Genomic DNA, 21,234 nt, shown 5'->3' with positions numbered 1-21,234 from the left:
GAGGCTTACAAAAAGGATTCAACTTAAGTTAAGGACAACGCAGCGAGCTATGGAAAGAGAAATGATAGGTGTAACGTTGAGAGATCGGAAGCAGGCGGAGTGGGTGAGGGAATAATCGCAAGTTAATGACATCCTAGTCGAAATCAAGGGGAAGAAATGGGCTTGGGCAGGGCATGCAATTCGAAGGCAAGATAACCGCTGGTCCTTATGAATAACGGACTGGATTCCAAGAGAAGGCAAGCCTAGCAAGGAGTGGCAGAAAATTAGGAGGGCAGATGAGATTAAGAACTAAGTTTGCGGGGATATGGTGGCTGCAGCTGGCAAAGGGCAGTGTTAATTGGCGAGACATGGGAGAGGCCCTTGCCGTGCAGTGAGCGTAGTCAGGCTGATGATGATGATCAGTTTGATTGGATATGTAACGCGGTTGTTTTAAGTAAATATCGTTATTAATTCCAGTCATGTTCGCTGCGGCACAACAAAAGTTCCAAGCGATGGCTCCCAAATCTGCCACCGCTACAACTGGAACCGCCTATTGGATTTTCATGAGGTTTTTTTTTTATTCTGTACCTCTGAGGGCAAGACAGGTGCGTTTATTCAAGATATTGTGTCTGGAAATTGTTATAAACAATTAAAACTTTGCTAATGCAGGTGTATTTAGTGGCACTAAATTCAGTGCTTTGTTAGAATATTTCAGCTAGGAATTTTAGCGAAAAGCACTTGCCTTGCCCTATATGCAGGAATGACCGTAATGAAGTTCACAGTGCAGACACATTTTGCAAATTTTAAGGTGAAAGCCTTTAATGCCTCATACTGTTGTTAGCAGCCGTGTCGGCAGATGTGTCAGCGTTTGAGTTACATGCCTTATATGGGCATATACCAATCATTACTTGATCGATACTTTATCGATGGCATTCGAATGATATCGGAACGTGATTTAGGGCATTCTATGATAATTGCGTGATAATTAATGAGTAATTGAGTAATACTAGTTAAGCAATTAGTCTAACTTTTCTAGTCAGACCATGGTGATAAATAAATAAAACCGAGTAGGAAATTGGTCGAGTTGGGAAATGGAACCAGGTTCTCCAGACTGCGAGACGAGCTCGCTAACCACTCCGCCATGCCAGCTCGATGGTTTGGAATGAATAAAGGCGCGTCTATTGAATATGGTGTCTTCGTTCACTTCCATCTTCCTGCCTTTCGGTTGCAGCGAGGTTCAGGTGTCCACCAAGATATCCCAAACAGATTCATTTCCTTTCCTCAAAAACCAATTTACGGACGAGGAAGGCGTAGAGCCGAACGGGCGATGGCGTTCTGTGGACTCCCTGGCAGCGTTGCAAGACGCTGTCACGTTCCACTCATAGAGGCAAAGCTTAACATCTTAACCACACATCAATGACACAAGCAGCAACACCGTGCTTAAGGCTTTTGCCTCACCGCACTTTAGGTCAGCAAAGTGTCCCCCCTGAATTTTTCCAGGCCTGGGGTAAGGAATCTAGAAGAGTGCAGTGAGGGGCTAGTTGGTACGACATTATGAGAACAAAAGCAACTGCGGAAAAGGACGGGACAAGAGAAAGAGAACCCGTCCCGTCCTTTTGCGCAGTTGCTTTTGTTCTCATACTGGGATAAGGAACCTACACGAACCACTCTGGTATACTCCTGTACGTTGAGAAACAGCAAGCACAGCTCCACGGTGTAGCAGGGGGCGGCAGAAAGTTAGGTGGGTGGATGAGATTAAGAAGTTTGCGGAGGTAGGGTAGCTGCAACTGGCGAAGGACAGGGTTAGAGACATGGGAGAGGCCCTGCAGTGGGTGTAGTCAGGCTGATGATGACTATAGCGATACATTAGTGGTGTGGGGAGTCTACTTCAATTAGACTCAACTGCACTCTGTAGTAATCAAGGGTTCGGCAAAATCCTGTCTGGTCGAAGCATAGTGGTAAAATAAAACATACACTCGCCAAAGATGGTTTTTAAGATGTGACGTTTCGGGGACCGTACGGGTCCCTTGTTCACAATGAAAGATGGACGGAATGGGCCGCTTCTTATATGCGCACTTGACAGCGCAGTGAGTGGCCGTAGTTATCCGGGAGATTACCCTTCGTCCTGTTAATGATATGATCCGTGGTCTGTATATATAAAGATTCTAAAAGCAGTCGTGACGATGTGGGTTCCATGGTATCTGAGATTGTGGCGTTCTCCCAGTCAGTGGTGTGTTTCATTTCTTGAGCATGCTCTGCCAGCAGGTTGGATGAGGTGCGACATTTGTTGACGTCGTTCTTGTGCTCTCTTAAGGTTCTTTTGAAATCGCCCTGAATACACTCCGTAGTGGGTCACCCGTTGGTTGTTCAGTGTTTGTTCCTGCCTTTGTGGTGATGCCTAGCATCTGGTGGAGCCCTGTGCGGGTTGTTGGCTGTGCAGGGCTCGGCCAGGCAGCCGGTCGGCAGCAGGCACCTGCGGCCGGAGGAGGAGGAGGTGGAGGAGAGGAGCGATGCGGCCCAGCTGGCCTGGGACCAGTACGTGGCCCACAACCGGTCGGTGGTCGTGGACATCTTCCAGGGGCAGTTCCGCAGCACGGTGAGCAGTGCTAGGAGAGAAGGTGTTGGGGTCCCACTTTCAGAGCTTTTGAAGCGAAAAGCTGCACTACGTTAGTCAACACTGGGCCTGGCATATGGTCCGTGAATAGAATTAGCCACAGCTGTGCGTGCGCAGAACCGAGTGACGTCACAGAAGAGGTGCAGGTGGTCGGAGTGCCACCGCGCCAACTTCGCCGCCTGACGTTTCGGCGCAGCCACGTGCTACTGCGCATGTGCGCCGCCTCCTCACCGCCGCTACTACTGCGCACTCACCTCCTCGCCACCACTTTTTGACATTTCGTTGCAGCCGCGTGTTTACCACAGTTACTACGCATGCAGAAGGAGGGCTATATAACACGCTTGCCTACACCGTTATCGTGGTGCTCCTAGTGCATTGTGCGCAAACTGCGACAGCCATGACGTCGAACGAAGCAAAACTGCAGCTTTTCGCTTGTATATCCAGGCTTAACCAGAGATGAGCCACTGCCAATTTTTCTTTTTTTTTTACCTCCTCCCACAGTTTAGGTTATCAGTACAGGTAGCTCAAAATAAAGAGAAACACTTTTCCACAAAACACAGGTGCAAAAAGAAACAGGGCAAGCCAATTTTGTTCCCACCCATCATCAGCATAATTTGTTTCACCTGGAAGGAAGCAGGAATCATGTTACATACCTGCCAAGTTTTACGATTTTGTCGTAAAGTGCACGATTTCCAGCGATTTTTTTACGAGTATCATAATGTCCACTCTATTTTTACGATTTTTGTTTATTTTTGTCATTCAGCGGCTGCACACCGTACATTCCGGTACTGTGCTGGCAACGCTGAGGCTCTTGTTCGCTCACAGACGAGATAGCCATCATCATCATCACCACCATCGCGTTCTTTCTTCTGTGTTTGCCCGTTTGAAGTGGTGCGATCATATCGCCGTCGTTGACTTTACATAGCCGGGCTTGTTAGGCCTGTTGTGTTGCCGGCGGTGTTGTGATTTCCGCGGCCTGCAGCGTTGTTGCTGCGGGTGTCACTGTAAGATGTCCGGCAAGAATCACTTTCCAGTCAGAATGCAAGCTTGGGCGAGTGTGTGACGGTTCACCTGCCACATGGCGCTGAACAGACACGGACACAGGGAGACCGTCCTGTTTGTCTCCCTGTGTCCGTGTGTTCAGCGCTTTGTGGCAAGTGCACTTTTAAGTGTTCATACCAAGTTATTCAACGAATTTTCTGTGCATTGAAAAATCTCGCAAGGATGGAAAAATAGGCTTTCTGCACTTTCTGCCGCGGTGATCTGAACGTTGCGCACACCGGTCGTTGGGGCATCCTGCTGCATCTCGGAACAATGAAGCTCAGGGACTCGGCGCAGATCATTGACACCACCGAGGACCTCGGTGGATATTTTGCTGCTTCGATGGACCAAGGCACTGTTTGAGCTTCCCTCATCGAGCACAACGTGCCATTCACTGCTGCAGACCATGCGGGCAACCTCTTCAGGGAAACGTTTCCAAACTCCAGAGAGGCAATGGCCTACGCTTGCGCTCGCACAAAAACGGTTGCAATTGCCAAGGAAATGGCCAATCAACAGGTCAGTAGTGTTGTAAGCTGTCTTCAATCCGGACCGTTTTCGGTCGCTACCGACGGGAGCAGCGACAGTGGCAATGGTGCGAAGCTCTACCCGATTGTTGTCACATTCGTCGATGGCATTCTTCGCACTGTTTTGCTAACAGTGCCTACACTCGAAGGGGAGTCAACTGAACTGGATGGAACATTGGTGCGCTTGCCGTAGACACGCTGAAGGCCAACAACGTACCTCTCTACGGAACTGCATCGGCATCGCATGCGATAACGCGCTAGTATTGATCTGATCTAAGAATGGGGTTGCTGCTGTCCTCAAAGAAAACCATGAGAACATTGCCATACCTGCATGTTGTTGCCATTTAACACTTTCCTGTCTGCACCTATTCCCATCGACAGCCCGCTATCGATGGTTTCAAGTTCGTATTTTTAAGTTTGTATTTTCCTGCTTTTTGAAGCATTCCTGGACAACTAATGCCATCCAGTGCGAAATAGGGAAACCCTTCTTTCAGTTTCGCATTTGGTTTTATTTTTTCCGCTGCGCGGTGATATTTAAAGCCCCTCCGTAGTCAGGTGACCGGCGCTCCTTGTTTCCATCATGTCGTCAATGTCGCGCACTGCTGCTGCGCGGAAACCGCGCGTTTCCACAGAAATTGATGCTCCCGAGAGATCGTTTTTGGACGAGAACAGCAGCAGTGATGATTCAGAAGACGACTTTGGCTCTTCAGACTTCAGCACCGACAGCGAAACTGCGTCAGACCGACCCAGAACATCAACAGCCATGCCTCGGTAAGTTTCACTTTCTCCCCCGAAAAGTTCCGCTTTTGCTGCGCGTTTATCGGTAAAGATCAGAGTGTTCTGAAGGTCACAACTCCTATCTGCAGGGTGTCAATGTCTTGCAGGCGGGATTACTTGCCGCCGGCAGTGCAGAGAGTTGTGTCTTTGGCTTGAAGACAGCTAGGGTCGACCTCGGCATTGTGCTCCGGAGTGTCACACGGTGCTTCTCCAGAGCCGGCAATGTCTTCCTGCTTTTCTTCACCGTGGAAATCATTAGGGAGATATGCGCAAACACAAACAAGTATGCGTGGATGCATATTTTGTAAAAATCTTCTTACAGTGAAAAAGACGAATCTTGGCGTGCGGTCACTCCGGAAGAGATGAGGAATTTTATTGGACTCATGGTATACGTGGGTATTGTTCAAGTCCCCAGATTGCACTGGTACTGGAACACAGGAAGCCCTGGTTCCACGAAGAGTGACGGCGGGATTCAAGGCATTGCTAGCCTTCTTGAGTGTGAGAGATCTGGAGCAGTCCACTGCAGCATCCCACGGCAAGCTTCACCACATTTCTCCTCTGATTGAATGCATGAACAGATCATCACCACAGTTTTTTCAGCCGCATCTCTACCTCTCCATTGACGAGAGAAAATCAGAATTGGACAGCAAAAATCTCGCATCAAAACAAGCGACCAAGGCTGGACTCTGCTCCTTCCCTGCAAGCCGGGAAGCAGCAAGTGGTCAAGGTCCTAAATAGGCAAGAAAGGCTGTTCATGTCCCTTTCATCAGATGTCAGCAAGGCATGCTGTGCCTTCTTGCTGTCAGTCATTCCAGAATTTGAAAAGAGACCTTCTTGCAGTCTGGAGCTCCCCAGGTACATGTGCTTCTGGAAGTCCTGAACAGCCTACTCAGGGAGGTTTTACTGCGGTTCGTCCAATCATCTGTTATTAAGAGTAGTTGTGAGCTGACAGATGTTGATTACAAATCTTCTGGCAGCCAGAGGGATGATGGTGCCCTCGTAATCTCTAGCCAAACTCTACAAGTCTTAGAAAGGCTGAAGATTGCTGACAAGCAAGAGTTTCTTGCACGAGTAAGAAGATTTTTTGTGGTGGTAAGCGATTATATCATCCTGAAATTCCCCTTGAAGTCTGAGATTCTGAAGAAAGCAGAAGTGGCAAGGCTTTCCGGCATTGTTGCAGCAAAGTTTGCTGGTGTGAGATACTTCATCAATCGCTTTGCAGTTCTCTTGCTAGCTTCTCAGGGGCAGGATGATGACTCAGACCTGGATGACATCCAAGCCCAGTTCAGCCGCCTTCAGCTCGAAGAACTTCCAGTGGAAGTAACTACGCAGGTGCAGATAGACAAGCACTGGGATGCTGTTGCCAGTATTCAGGACACTGATTGTACTTTTAAGTATGATAAGCTCTCAAAAGTTATGTTAGGGATTCTAACTCTCCCACACAGTAATGCAGACTGTGAAAGAGTGTTCAGCAAAGTGAAGAAGACTTGTACTCAGTTTCGCTCATCGATGTCAAAAAAGAGCTGTTAGTTGTAAAATGTAGGGAGTCTGGAGTCTGTCACAGTCAGGTGTCCGACAAGGACTTTCTGAGGAAGGCAAAAGCAGCAACTTCCTCGATATTGTCCCAACCTTCCACTTCGAAGACATCTTTCTGAAGTTGTTTGCGTGATGTATAGGAAGACCAGTTGAAATTACTTTTGTTTCCGGAGCCAAATAAAAAATTTGATGTACTAAAACATAATTTTGCTATTTTTCACTGAATTCTAGTATTTCTTGGCATCCTGTATAGTAGATTTAGCATTGTCTGGTTGGCAGGTCTGCATGTGGTTGTAATAGCAATAAACTTTATTTTGTAGACTGCAGTTGAATCTGGCTACAACGAAATTCACGGGGTCCACGAAAAATTTTGTGTAAATCGGAGCTTCATTGTCTTGAAATCGGGTCAGAATATTGACAGATTAGACCAAATAGTTGAGGAACAACCTTCCATGACCTTCCAGACGCGTCCATGTTGCAAGCATGCCACTACCTTCGGCGGCTGTTGCAGAGGCAGAGTCACTTGCGAAGCTGACAGATGCCCAGGGAGCCATGGTAAGCGGTGCGGGTTGTGCGTCATGAGCGAGAGGGCTCTGATGTGGCGTGCATGCGTGCCTCGTGACAGGGAGGACAGATGGGCAATGGGCAGGAGGGTACAGGGGAGCATGTGACGAGGAGCCGGGATGTGCCGCAAGTCGGATTATTTTCCGAACAGACGGGGCATGTGTCGAGAGAGAGGTCTGCTGGTGATGGTCCCAGGGCAGGCACCACAGCTGGCAAGCAGGGCTGGGCACGAGAAGCCATAGGGCGGGAGCTCCCAGGTGGACGGGCGTCCGTAGCCAAAGTAGGTTTAACCGTTCGGGATGCAGGGCGGGGAAGGTTTATGCTGAGAAACTTGAAGAAGGCGTCCTTCAAGTCGTCGTAAAGGTGTTCACCCGGCAGTGGAATGTTGAGCTGGGAAGAGAGATTGGCGGGCAACTCCCTCTTCACGAGTAGGTGCCGCCACATCTGTTTTTGGACGCTGTTTGCATTTAGCTGAGCGTCCACTTGCAGAAACCAGATGACGGGGCTGTGCGGGCGGAATGGCCACTGCTGCAGACGCGAAGAATGGTGAAGCTCGGGCGGCTGCCACTCATCTTGAGCCAGGTCCTTGGCGAGAGGGCAGGAATTTGAGGGTGTGGGGTGCAGTGCTTAGGTTACGGGGCATAGCTTGTGTTGAGCCGACCTGGTGTGTTTAGGAGAGGGACGACAGGGCTGGAGACGCTGGGCAGGAGTGGCGGGCAGGTGGCCAGGGGCTGCCGAGGCAGGCACTGTGCTGACGATGGCGGCGTGGGCGCTAGCGAGGTGGCGTGGGCGCTAGCGAGGCGGTGTGGGCACTAGCGAGGCCGGTACAGAGCCAGAGGCTGGCGGCGGCGAAAGCGGGTTGGCTGCATCGTAGAGCAGTAGTTGTTGTAGGTACGAATTGTGCACAAAAGACACACACAGGAAAAACACGAGGGAGACTGAAAGAGCGCAGTAGTGGGACGAAGCAGGCGCTGAAGTCCGCCAAGACAGCCACACGCAGCTCATCGTATGGCCAGCAGCCCAAGGCAGAGCAGGCAAGTTGATGCAAAAGGGCGGGAGGGAGGATATCGCAGAGGACTGCATCTTTGAATGACTGGATAGTGACGCCGTTCTTGTACAGCGCCGCCTTCGAACCACCCGGCAGTGCCCTGTGGCCGGAAGGCTGGAAACGACGGGTCGAAGCACGGGTCCTGCCATCCCGCCATCCTGGAATGCAGCTGGTGAAGAACGGGCGGTTCGCCGGGTCACCACGATGTGGAGGTCTCCCAGGAGGTGACCACCGCCACGTTTATGTGAGCGCTGCTGGTGAGGAGGTAGCTGCAGTGGCAGTGTCCACCTGAGGCCAAGGTCCCGAGTGTTCTCTAGCGCATGCTCACCGCTTCGTCTTCCTTGCGCGTGCTAAAATGGTGGTGCTACATCCCCATCACTTCTCGCCCCGTCAAGACTGGCAAAGGCCTACCGACAACGTGTAGGTTCTCCGCTCCAGCTGCTTGCCGTCATCCCAGTGCCATCAGTCCCCCAACTGCTGTCGCTCCTCCTGTGGACATTACCATATGGAAGACTAGATGCTGCACTACTGACCCGGGCTCGTTTGGCTCTCTGCACAAGAAGTAATTTGCTTGCCCTCTGCATAGCAGTCACTGCCCTCATTGGTACTGGAGCAAAAGTCAACCTTTGCCCAGCCCATGTGACTGACATAACACCATGTTGTTCTTGGTCAGTCCTTTCTGAACATTCAGTGTTCATAGCCTGTGTATTGGCTGCCATTACCTTCCTTTAGATATATTCTTTCCACAACAATGATCCTGGCTAGGATTGGGTGTGGGTTTTTGACACCTGTGTGTTCACTGCCGTCGAAAGCCAGGTCCAGGGGCATTTGGTCTAGCCATGAATAAATGCTGCAGCCTTAATGTACCGTATTTACCCGCATAGTTTGCTGACTATTTCTTCTGTAAATTAAGGCTTATAAAGTGGCTGTGCAAATTCGGCGAAAATTTTCTGAACACGTTCTTAAAAACACTGCAAAGGTCATAATGTGCGATATATACTGTATATTGCCATCTATACGTAGACCTCCCATCTCGCACCCCTCGTTGGCCAAAAACAAAAAAAGGTTGACTCCAAATATAGGACACATAAGAGATCGGAGGAGGGCAGAGTGGGTGAGGGAACAAACGCGGGTTAATGACATCCTAGTTGAAATCAAGAGGAAGAAGTGGGCTTGGGCAGGGCATGTAATGCGAAGGCAAGAGAACCGCTGGTCCTTCAGGGTAACGGAGTGGATTCCAAGACAAGGCAAACGTAGCAGGGGGCGGCAGAGAGTTAGGTGGGCGGATGAGAGTAAGAAGTTTGCGGAGGTAGGGTGGCTGCTGCTGGCACAGGACAGGGTTGATTGGAGAGACATGGGAGAGGCCTTTGCCCTGCAGTGGGTGTAGTCAGGCTGATGATGATGATGATGATAGGATGCGTGCCCCCTCCTGCCCCATCCCACATTGGGTAGTTCCCTGTGGGATGGCATGACTGCGCAGCTCCAAGCAATAAGCGTGCAACAATAGAATCGTGAAGCCAGCAGTGGGAGACAGAGGAGAACGTGGACGGGGCCCCCCTCACATGTGGCCCAGCTGACTGATGGCAAACTGAACCGGTAGTTTCAGATTGAGGCGCGCATGCAACTGTTTGTCCGGGAAAGTGACCTCCAGCGCGAGTGAACCGCGTACACTGTGCGCAATTCATGCCCTCCCATCTTTCGAAACTGCGCATGGCAGCGATCTTCTCAAGCCTGCCTTGCGTGCACCTGCATACATGCTGCTGGTCTTGCGCCCCAGAGAGCACAAAATATGCGAGCAAAATATTTTTTTTTGTTTTTAATCCGGCTAAAAAGTTGGGGGTGTGCAAATTGTGCGAGTAAATATGGTGCATTTAAACTGCCACAGCAACCTTGTTCATACTAGCCTCATGCTCATTTTAAACGGGCTCAAGTGGACTTGCTACTTTTGCACTTTGGCGTTTGTTTCAGTTGTACAGCGCGGTGGCCCCAGCACTCCACGATTTGTATAAGAAGAAAGATGACTGGCAGTTTGGCATTATTAAGCACACCACCGCCACGTACCTGAAAGTGCGATTGAGGTGTCCACTGACTCAGGGAGCCAGTTGTGTGCGTCTTCAACTTTTTCATCTTCCTTGCCCATTCACCCGATGTACACCGGCAGCCTGCGCTCCAGTTCTGCGTTTCTGTTGACACCAACACACACACCTCTCTGTCACTACTGTAACGAGTTGGTGGAGCGAGCAATGCCGAGAGGCGGACCGGCTCGGCGGTCGCCGTCAACGGCTAGGCTCGAAGGAACGGACGATGATGCACGCGCTCCACTGCGCAACGAACAACTGCTCCTAGAGCTGTGTCCTTTTTATTGCCTTGCTGCCTCGCAAGTTCTAAACCGTCGGCACCGGGTGGCGCCACAACACAAACATGAAAACGAAGAACATTATGGAGAGTAGCGCTGCACTGGCTTGCGGCTTCTCGTGCTTCTTCGCAACTGAGGCGTGCTGCACGCTGACTTGGGAGAGTTCATAGCAGTCTCTTCTGTACCACCAGTCACGTTCACAGTTGTCTCTTCTGTGCCACTAGTAGCACTCACGGTGAGGTCAGAGTCCACAGAAACAGCCAAGCTGGTGTCACACTCTGTTGATGGGTGGCTGGAAACGCCCTGTGTTCCAGTAGGTTCAGGCCTCCATAGTTCAGTGGTAGGCTCAACGATTTCTTCGACTTGAGGACGTAGGTGGTCGCCGTGCCTATGCCAGAGAGTACCGTCACTGAGACAAACTGTAGCTGCTGACTGACCTGTGGTGCTCGTGACACGTGCGAGTACCCACGGTGGTCCTCGACGAAAGTTCTTTGCCAGTACGTTGTCTCCCACATTCGGCAATGTAGAAGAACGACACCCTTTATCGGCCTGTAGTTTCTGCTTCAACTGTCTCAGCAGCACTGAAGTGTGTAGATTTGGGCGAAGAACATCCAAAGGTGTCTTGAACATCCTTCCCATGAGCATTTCACACGGTGCTCTGCCTGTGACTTCATGTGGCGTGGTTCTGTAATGAAATAAGAACCGCGAAATCTGGGTTTGGAAAGATCCAGATCCACTCTTCTTGATCTTGTTCTTGACAGTCTGTACGAAGCTGGATGGTAGGGAGGCACCATCCATTCGAAGCTGGATGGTAGGGAGGCACAAGCATGCGACATATTCCATTACGTGCCAAGAATTCCAAGTACTGTTCACTTGCAAAGGCAGGCCCATTGTCGGAAACTATGAGATCCGGCAGTCCATGCTGCGCAAATGTTGTTCGCAAAGCATTGATAACAGCATCCGCTGATGTTGACGTCACTGGAAAAACTTCGACCCACTTTGAATAGGCGTCAGCAATGACCAGGAATGTATGACCCATGAATGGGCCCCCAAAGTCAACGTGAAGTCTTGACCAGGGCCTCTGTGGAAACGGCCATGGCGTGTGCTGGATGCGTTGCGGTGCACGCAGGTAAGCTTGGCAGGTTTCACAGCTCTTTACACTCTTAGTGATGTCTCCATCAATTCCCGGCCACCAGATGTGGCTTCTGGCAATTGTCTTGCTTTTCTCAATGCCAGGATGCCCTGCATGAAGTATCATTAGGATTTTGGCTTGCAAAGATTTTGGGATAACAACTCGGGAACCCCACAGCAAGCAACCTTCGTGGAGGCTGAGTTCGCTGCTCCTTGCTGTGAATGGATTTCCTTCTGGTCCTGCTGGAAGTTTTTTCCCTCGCAGGACAGCAAGAGCTACATGGCTCAGGAATGAATCCTTTTTTGTAGCTTGTGCCACAATGGCAGGTGACAACAGTCCTGGGTATGCTTGTTCAAGCATGAACATTTCAGCAGGTGCAGGTAGATCCACGTTGTTTGCAGGCAACGGCAACCTACTGAGAGCATCCGCATGACCTAAGTCCAGACCAGGCTTGTACACAAGCTTGTACTTGTATGCAGAAAGTTTCAATGCCCATCTGACTAGTCGTGGTGATGCTTGCACTGGAATGGGTTTGTCATCACTCAGTAAACCTAATAGAGGCTTGTGATCCGTATAAGCAGTGAAAGGATTGCCCCACAAGTACTGGTGGAACTTTTCCACACCAAATACAAAGGCTAATGCCTCTTTGTCGAGTTGGCTGTAGTTTTGCTCTGCACGAGACAAACATCTGGAGGCAAAAGCAATGGGCAGTTCTCGACCATCAGATTCTCTGTGTGCCAAAACTGCGCCGATCCCATACGGTGAGGCATCGCAGCTGAGACACAGTGGCTTCCCTGGGTCGAAATGTACTAGGACTGGAGCAGATGTTAGTAACTGCTTCACTGCATTGAATGCATTTTCTTGCTCTTTTCCCCACACCCATTTCTTCTCGTTCATGAGAAGTAAATGCAAAGGGCGGAGGCGTCCGGAAAGGTTTGGTAGGAAACGCCTGTAGAAGTTCACAAGTCCCAAAAAACTTTGAAGCTCCTTGACGCCCCGGGGTGCAGGTGCATGAAGGATGGCAGATACCTTGCTCAAACTTGGAGACAGGCCTTGTTTGCTTATGATGTGCCCGAGGTATTCAACTTGTCGAACGAAAAAATGACACTTGTCGAACTTCAACTTAAGTCCAACATCACGAAGTCTAGATAGGACAGCACTGAGGTTGCGAAGATGCTCCGAGTCATTCGAGCCAGTGACAAGGATGTCATCGAAATATACTGCAACATGCGGCAGCCCTCGGAAAAGGTTCTCCATCTCCCTTTGGAACAAGGCTGGTGCCGATGACACGCCAAAAGGAAGACGTGTATACTGGAATAATCCCATGTGTGTGGAGATTGTGACATACTTTCTAGATTCTTTGTCAAGAACTATTTGCTGGTAGGCGTCCCTCAAATCCAGCTTCGTGAACTTCTCACCTCCTGACAGCATGGCCCACAGGTCCTCAATTCTTGGAATTGGATACTTTTCCATCACAGCTACTGGATTAATGGTAATCTTGAAATCTCCGCAAATCCTGACACGTCCATCCTTCTTGGCCACTGGAACAATTGGTGCAGCCCAAGCTGAAGAAGTGACTGGCTCCAGGATGCCTTCCCTCTGCAGGCGCTGAAGCTCTTGTGACACCCCATCCTTCAGGGCAAAGGGCAGTGGCCGTGGCTTGGAAAACTTTGGTACAGCATCTTGTGGAACATGGATTGTGGCTTCTGGACCCTTGAAAGTTCCCAGGCTCTGTTCAAACACCTCAGGAAACGCTTGAAGAAGGTCCTCAACATCAGAAACAGCATGAACGTCTGCTTCCACGCAAGCAATCTCAATGCCCAGTGCTCGAATCCAGTTCCGGCCCAGAAGTGTAGGTGAACGTTCCTCAGTCAGGAATAAAGGTAGCACTGCTTTTCTGTCACGAAACTGCACTGTGACATCCGCTCTACCTTGAACTTGTGTGAGCTCACCCGAGTAGCTTCGCAGGAGTACATCAGACGGCATGACAGGTACTGACGGTAGCAGCTCCTGAAGACGATTTTTCTCCATGACAGAAACGCTCGCACCGGTGTCCAGCTCCATACAGAGCGGTTTACCGCAAACGCTGACTGTTACGGTGAAGGGTGGTGACGGCGCGACGGTGTCGACTGGCCACATGTCAAACACGTCGGCAGAAACGTCGTTGTCAACAGTGTTGACTGGATGAGTTCCACACGAAGTTTTGCGAGCCGAAGGCGCGGACGCATTTGGCTTTGTGAATTTTCCCTTCCGTGACGAAGCGTGCTTTTTCTTCGAGTTGCACACTCGAGCAATGTGTCCCTGCTTCCTGCAGTAATTGCACGAACTACTGATGTGCTTGCACACGGACGCGAGGTGTTCATCCCCACAGCGGTAGCATGTGACACGCCCCTTTGATGCCGCGACTTGATAAGTGGAAAGCGCGCTTCGGCTTGAGCTCGCTATCTCGCCGGCATCTTTCTTCGCAGCTTCCATGGCAAGTGCAGTTTGTACAGCGTCTTCATACGTAAGGTCTGCTTCCTTGAGCAGCCTCGTCTGCACGGCTGTGTCGTTGATGCCGCACACGATGCGGTCCCTCAACATGTTGCCAAGCTCAGTTCCGAAGTTGCAATGTTCAGAGAGGCTTTTGAGCGACGGCACAAAGTTACTGACTGACTCGCCCTCCGTGCGAACACGCGTGTTGAACCTGAAACGCTGCGCGACAGCAGATGGCTTGGGGCAGTAATGGTCACCAAGAACAGAAAGAATTTCTTGCAAGGTTTTGTCTTGCGGTTGGGCGGGCTTCACGAGATCCCGCAAGAGAGCATACGTTTTCTGTCCACAACAACTAAAGAAGACTGACTTCTGTTTTGCTTCTGCGATGTCATTCGCGATGAAAAAAGCTTTAAGGCGATCAACGTAGCAAGGCCACGCATCTCCCCCTCCTCCGTCGAACGCTTCGAGGTTGCCGAACATTGGCATGACGGAATTCTTGCGCGTTGAACTCGTCAGAACAACGAAGAACTCACGTGCGCAGAAGGGGCTGAGGAAAGACGAACTTGAACTTGAATTTTTCTCCTCGTCGCCACTTGTAACGAGTTGGTGGAGCGAGCAATGCCGAGAGGCGGACCGGCTCGGCGGTCGCCGTCAACGGCTAGGCTCGAAGGAACGGACGATGATGCACGCGCTCCACTGCGCAACGAACAACTGCTCCTAGAGCTGTGTCCTTTTTATTGCCTTGCTGCCTCGCAAGTTCTAAACCGTCGGCACCGGGTGGCGCCACAACACAAACATGAAAACGAAACTGTAACAACTACCACCACGGAGCTCAAAGCACGAATATTACCCTATAAATGCTTGTAAGGGCCGCACTTTGTTTTCCATATTTGAGGGCCAACTTTTGGGGTGCGGCCCATACACGCGATCTGCAAAAAAAAAAAAAAAAAATTTGAAGTAAAAACACTAATCAGGGAATGACGGCATTTATTCTACGTTCAGTTGTCACTCTCGGAGTCTTCCAACTCTGAGCTGGTGCTGTGCTCTGGTGCACGCTCATCCCAAAAGAATGGACAACTTGCAAAATTGCGGAAAAGCTGACTTAAATGAAGATGTTTTCCATCCAAAAACCCTCGTTCACAGAAACGTTTTCGCTTCCTGCCTGAAGGGGTTAGCACGAGGGGAGATGAGTCAGCAGCCCTGCACTGTGTCCTTCTTTGAAAAGGTGTGCGGGGCTAATCTGCGTGAACCTGAAGACCCGTCGGACATTGCCAGCTTCCGAGGCAGAGTGTAAAAGAAAGGTTACAACGAGGCATTCCCTTGACGAGTACCTGTCTCGACCCGCTCCTCTCGTTCACGCCTCGGCTCTATTGTGTCCTTTCAACAATTTCCCTCCCATACAGATAAAGGGACGTCTCTCCTCTCCCCTTTCGAAGAAGAATGCGAGATTGCCGTCGGCGTACGAGGGTTTTTGGTTGGAAAATTGTAGAGGGCACTCGTTACTCTGCAAGTTGTCCATTAAGCCGCGCAGCATGTCTGATGCAGGGTCCATGCGGGTCCTTGAAAACCTTGAAAACCCTTGAATTTGGAAGAAGTGTTTTCAAGGGCCTTAAGAGTCAGGGAATTTTTGTGGGGTCCTCGAAAGCCCTTGAATTCTGGTGGGATGAGGGAGACGGCCATGGAAAACGCCAGTATCTTTTAAATTTTCTTTTTTTCACAAATTATCTTGTTGGAGATGACTGCACCAGAACTCCACCTCTGCAGCTTTGATCGCCGTCCCTTTGGCAAGAGCTCTGCATAAACGCAGACGAGGTCCCACTGTCTCCGCCCGACGCCGCACATGGCTTCCGTCACCCCGTAACCTGCCCCAAGAGCAAGGTTCGGGTGCGAAGCGAAAAGAGACACAGTGCGAACGTGGTTTGGGCATGGAACCTGGTGTGCCGTAAGCGTAGGGAGTCAGTGCAGTTGCGATGCAAGCAGTTCACTGGCACACAGCAAGCATGCGTGCGTCGCTCCACTAACGCAACGTAGTGTTCCTGTGCCGCAGAGAGCATACGCAGGAACACTTAACGCAACGCAGGGTTCACCTAAAGCCATTCTGTAAAATTATCTGTCCACCATAAAAAAGCTAAGTTCAGCGTCGCCCACAGCTGTGCCACCTTGCAGGAAATTTTCCTTCATGCGGGCAAGAGGGATCGAGCACCGCTTGGCCCACTGTACATACATAAAGTTTGCACCAGAAAAGTTGAAACAGCTTTGTTATTAGAATGGTTTCGAGCAAATACTGAGCATGCTGGCTCAGGTGCCAATGTTTTCGAAAGGATGCCGCGCGCAGGCACGTCTGGCGACGGACTACGCTGCTGCTTGGCTGCCGTAGTCGCTCCTAGGCCTAGCCTGTTTCACACCGAAAGCGCAGCCGACGGTTTGTCTAAAGCAGCCAGAGCTGAATGAAAGGTCTGCTTTTGGTACGGCTAGATGTCAGATCCATCAGCTTATAATAAAATAAAGAGGTGGTCAAGTTCACGACGCTTCCAAAAGCGAAGCTTGCAGACGCAGGACAGATGTGAGGTGCAGCTGCGGGTAGAAACGACAGAAATTTGTTGGTATCGCAGTTACCGCTTTTACTAGCAACTCTTTGCTGGCAAACGGCCCTCAAGAGAGGTTTATTTTTGACGTTAAAAGTCTGTTGTGTAATAAATGCTAGATACGTGAGATGTAAGAAATGTTTCTTTAATAAAATGCTGTGTTGCTAAGTCCTTGAAAGAAAAAGTCGGCGGTCCTTGGAAGTCCTTGAAAATCCTTGAATTTCATGGCTGAAAACCAGCATGAACCCTGCTGATGTCAACACGTAGCCGTTGTTCTGCACTTCCATCACATAGCAGAGCAGCTCTTATTTGAGCAGTTCAGGAAACTTCCACGGCTTGCCTCAGAGAGAGTGCTTTTTGCACCTTCTGTTCCTCGACGCATCCTTTTGGTTGCACCATCATCGGACGCACTTCTCGGCCACGTTGAATTTCGTGCCCATCGCACGCTTGCCTTGGCCTAGAGCAAACTCCCAGCCGTGTAGCTGTTAAGGTGCTTGCCCATCGTGCTAGAACTGCAATGCTCGGCGGCAGCACGCGACAGCCACAGCCACAACTACTACGGTGAACGTGCGGCGTAACACGCCACAAAAGGCAGGAGCTGGCTATACTGACGCTGATGTGGATAACGGGAGGTTGCAGCGGAGATAAAAGTTGGCGATGATGTTGATGACCGCTGCCTCGGGCGCCATCCATGAACGGCACTTGCAAAATCCTGTGCGTGCGCGTGCCCTCCGCGATCAAGCACACCATTGCTCGCAGCCGGAGCTGATCGCGGAGGCCATGGTGCGTGCATTTAGAAGGCTATTCCCACCTGGGCCACGGAAAGTTCGGGTGCAGCCCATACACGGGTTTATACAGTAGTTTGATAGTAGTGTTAGGTGATAAAAAAGACTGTGTGCATTGCACAGTGCAAGAGTGTGTTGCAGGTTAGCACGAGTGTTCGACTGAGGCAATAGCTTGGTGCTCTTGCGCAGTAACCAGCGAAGCTGATATGTGAATGCCACTGCGGGTTTGAATCTCAGTCGCGGATATTTATTTAATTTGTTTTTTATTTCTTCCTTTCACAAGCATTGCAAGCCCATATTCATTTCGCTTGGTACAAACGGACAAGCATCGCAAGATCTTGTTAGGGGTTGGTCCATCGCATTTGGGCTTTTCCGCCAGTAAAGCAGTCACAGAGGGCAGAATTGTTGAAGACGATGTTTGAGCCATCATAGGGAATGGCAAAGACTGGCCTAGATTGGATGGATGGGGGGGCAGCTGAGTAATTGATGGCTTCCGAGTGAGGCGGGCTAGAAAAACGTGGAAGTTACTGGCCTACATAAATGATAGGCTGGAGAGGGAGATCGATTAGAGCCTTTTGAGCCTTCTGAACGAAAGTGGAGAGGCACACATGACCCTGTTGTGCTACTTTGCTTGAGAATGTATGCAGAGTTTGTGCACTGGAGGTAAAAATTGTGTCTGTTATTTGGCAAGGGTGTCTCGTGTTCACATATACAACATAAAGCTTAGAATTGAATGCCTTTTGGGGTGCAACTCTGTGTCAGTAAAGACAGACCGAATGGTGTAGCCCACTTTTACATCACACTGCGATGTTTCCAGCATTGTTTGCCAGGCTGAGACATTCGGAGACCAAAAGCTGCATGGTTCAGAGTGCTTCTAAATCAAGTGTTTCCTTGCATCTGCTCCAGATCTGAGATTTCAGTGCTCCAAGTGGAATTTTACCAGTAGCGTCGCCCACAGCCCAGAAGAAGTTTGCTCGACCGACCAGTCGGTGCTTGTTGTTGTGCTGTGCAGGTGGTGTGCTCGGGGTGTGGCCACGTGTCGGTGATGTACGAGCCCTTCATGTACCTGCCCGTGCCCCTGCCACACGCCCTGGAGCGGCACATCGGTGAGACAGGCTCAGTCTTCATTTCATGCCAGCTTGGGTTGCCAATCGTGGGAGGGCACAAAGCGTGTGTTGTCAGGGGTAGGTGCAAGCACGCTGCAGGAAAGGCGCAGCACATTCTGGGACTGGTTTGAGTGGTGTTGACCCCGCTCCAAGCTGGCTCCCCCTGTGTGATGGAATTGCTCAGGTTGTGCAATGCATCACCGAGGCACAGCGGTTGCTCTGCGTTAAGTAGCTCGCGTTGCTGAGGCTCAAGTGTCAGCTGTCTTGCCTGCCGCTGCATTTGCTGTGATTGTGTCCCTCCCCTCTCGGCCCCCACCACGGAGGCACTGCCGCCTGGTTGCGGCACACAGTTGAGCCTCAGCAGAAATCCCCACTTTGCTTCGCTACACTGAAATTTTGCTATGCAGAAGGGTGCCTGGGAGCATAAGCAAAGAACCCTCCAAAATGTGTTGCCAAATCACTGACGAGACATTCCTGTATTTGCGGGGAAAGCGGTTCATTGCTCTCACTTGTTTTCATTGTATCTTGTGTGTTCTCAAACTGCCTCGACACATGTATTGCCTTGAGCACATTGTGCGTGATTGGGATAGCGCAGCCGCCTTGAAACCCCTTTACAATTCGCCGAGCGCATTACCAGCATGACCAGGCACAACGGCACATTGTAACATGACTGTGGACGCCATGGTGATGGGCCTGTTAATCTGGATGTGCGACACATTAACTTTTTCTCTGCCGCGGAATTTCAGTGCTTTGAAATTAAAATTATTTCTTCAAGGAGTGCTAAATGCACTGTGCATTGTAATAGATCAAACCATAGCCCATTGGTTATACTTCAGAATGAAAAAACAAAAAAAACAGCCAAGTTGTGTGTGCAAAAGTTTTCAAAGATTTATTGCTTAAATAAGCTTCTGCACTCAACCAGGAGTTGATTACAAAAAAATATGAAACATACAAAATGTTGCGCGTGCTCTCAGCTACCATGCTTGTGATTTTCACCTGCATACATAGTACACTGCACGTTTTGTGGCCTCTCAGGTTGGGGAATGTGACTGCTGGAGAGAGCAGTCGCATGGCATAATCAAAGATCTGCTGACACATTTGGTAAAATATCTTGGCAGTGTGTTGCAATGACCCTAAGGCACCAAATAAAACCACTCCCACCATTTACATATGGAGTGCGCCACACAGAAAACAGTGTGAATGGTAAAACGAAAGAGTTGCAAGCGGACACTGATGTCCTGGGCCTCTGAGACAAAGCCTTGCAATCGGAACTGAAATCTGACCAATCCACATGGTTGGTTGACTCACCATTACTGCGCTAAAAAAAAGGCAGCTTAAGGGAGGACGAGGGTCTTGAAGCTGACCTTTTTATTTATGGCTAGAATGTCCTGAAGTATTGCACACAGGTGCGTTTCTCTCTTCTGGTTTCAAGAATGTAGCCTTAATTGAGCTGGTGGTCTTAGATCAGAAGTTATCTTGAATTCTAGAGTGTAATTTGGTAATTTCTTACGGAGCTGTAATGAAGTTTCTCACGGCATTTTGTTGCTTTTAATTACATGAATTGATAGCCAGTGAATTCCCATACCCGATGACATTCTTACCTTTTTTTTTGTTTAGGCCACATAGAAATAGCAAGTTACAATTAGCTTAACGAGTTGCAGCGTCAGTTAATGCAGTTACTGCAGTGTGCATATAATATGTTATGTAACTTTTTGCCGAGAGCTTTCAATAAATTTTGCAGCGGGAAACTAGGCATGCCATTGGCCTGTCTTGACATCTAACTATGCAATAAGGGCAAAATTGTTATCCTGCCTGTCATTGGAGTTGAGTTACAGGGTTTTGAATCTGCCACTTCACAAACGGGAAGAAACTGATAGTCTCAAACTCCTTTAACTCACCTTCTATAACCGGCAGGATTACAATTTCACCCTTATTGCATAGCTTGATGTCAAGAGAAACCAATGGCATGCAATCTAACAAGTTTCCTGCAGTAAAATTCCTTTCAAAACTCCTGGCAAAAGTTACCTAACATATTGCATAAGTGCACAAGGGCTTGCTGTACATAAAATTAAATTACATATTTGGAATCAGCACGCAAAAATGCATGTTCCCTGAAGATTTCGTAGTTGTCACTTTATTAATAAAAATTTATTTCTAAGACCCTCATTCCCCCTTGAAGACGATGTGGTTTGCGACCATGGGGTAACACAACAGAATCTTTGGGGATCTGTGCGAACAAGTTTCCAGGCGGCCTAAAGCAAGCACACATTCTATGCACGTTTGTTAAAGCCAGTGAACTTTTGTGGAGCTTTCCCAGAGCAGAATGTGTTTTGCACTGTATGTGCAATGTTTTTTTTTCTTTCCTACGTGAATGCAGTAGTTACAGCTACGATCTTCCTGGAAGTTTATTGTGGCGTCGTTCTCTTTTGCGTTTCTACCTGGCAGAGTGGCACTAAACCATCGCACAGAGGTTTCAGAGTCACTCCGAAAACCTCGACAATCCACTCGGGAGTGCCTCGTGCCGCCTACGCAAACGGAATTAAACTGGTTGGCTACGCACTCACAAGAACAGGAGCTACAACCAGGATTCAAAAATTTGAATACAGTAAAACCTCGTTAAAACGTACCCGCTTAAACAGTACTTTCGTTTTAAAAGTAGTGAAGTCAAGTCCCCGACTGAGCACCCATTGAACATAATGCATTTTGCATCCG

The 21,234-nt window shown here is 49.6% G+C and overlaps 1 protein-coding gene and 2 pseudogenes across 6 annotated transcripts in view; all 3 read left to right on the top strand.

Annotated features, from left to right (window-relative positions):
• Window positions 1–21,234, top strand: part of LOC149345339 (uncharacterized) — a 154,996-nt gene that overhangs the window by 37,012 nt on the left and 96,750 nt on the right. For all 6 annotated transcript variants that reach the window (XR_016283273.1, XM_089546591.1, XM_089546589.1 and 3 more), the window contains 2 exons: window positions 2,420–2,575; window positions 18,429–18,522. Coding sequence is in view for 5 of the 6 variants with exons in the window: in XM_089546591.1 (XP_089402717.1) it covers window positions 2,420–2,575; window positions 18,429–18,522 (250 nt within the window). In the remaining variant the exon portion in view is untranslated. The remainder of the gene's footprint in view (window positions 1–2,419; window positions 2,576–18,428; window positions 18,523–21,234) is intronic.
• On the top strand, window positions 3,603–5,475 carry LOC149345341 (uncharacterized; annotated as a pseudogene).
• On the top strand, window positions 4,922–7,424 carry LOC149345340 (uncharacterized; annotated as a pseudogene).

Source organism: Amblyomma mixtum, chromosome 5, assembly GCF_055824585.1.
Source record: "Amblyomma mixtum isolate Tamu chromosome 5, ASM5582458v1, whole genome shotgun sequence".
NCBI lineage: Eukaryota > Metazoa > Arthropoda > Arachnida > Ixodida > Ixodidae > Amblyomma > Amblyomma mixtum.
The sequence above is the reverse complement of the archived record's forward strand: the minus strand, read 5'-3'. Positions and strand labels throughout refer to the sequence as shown.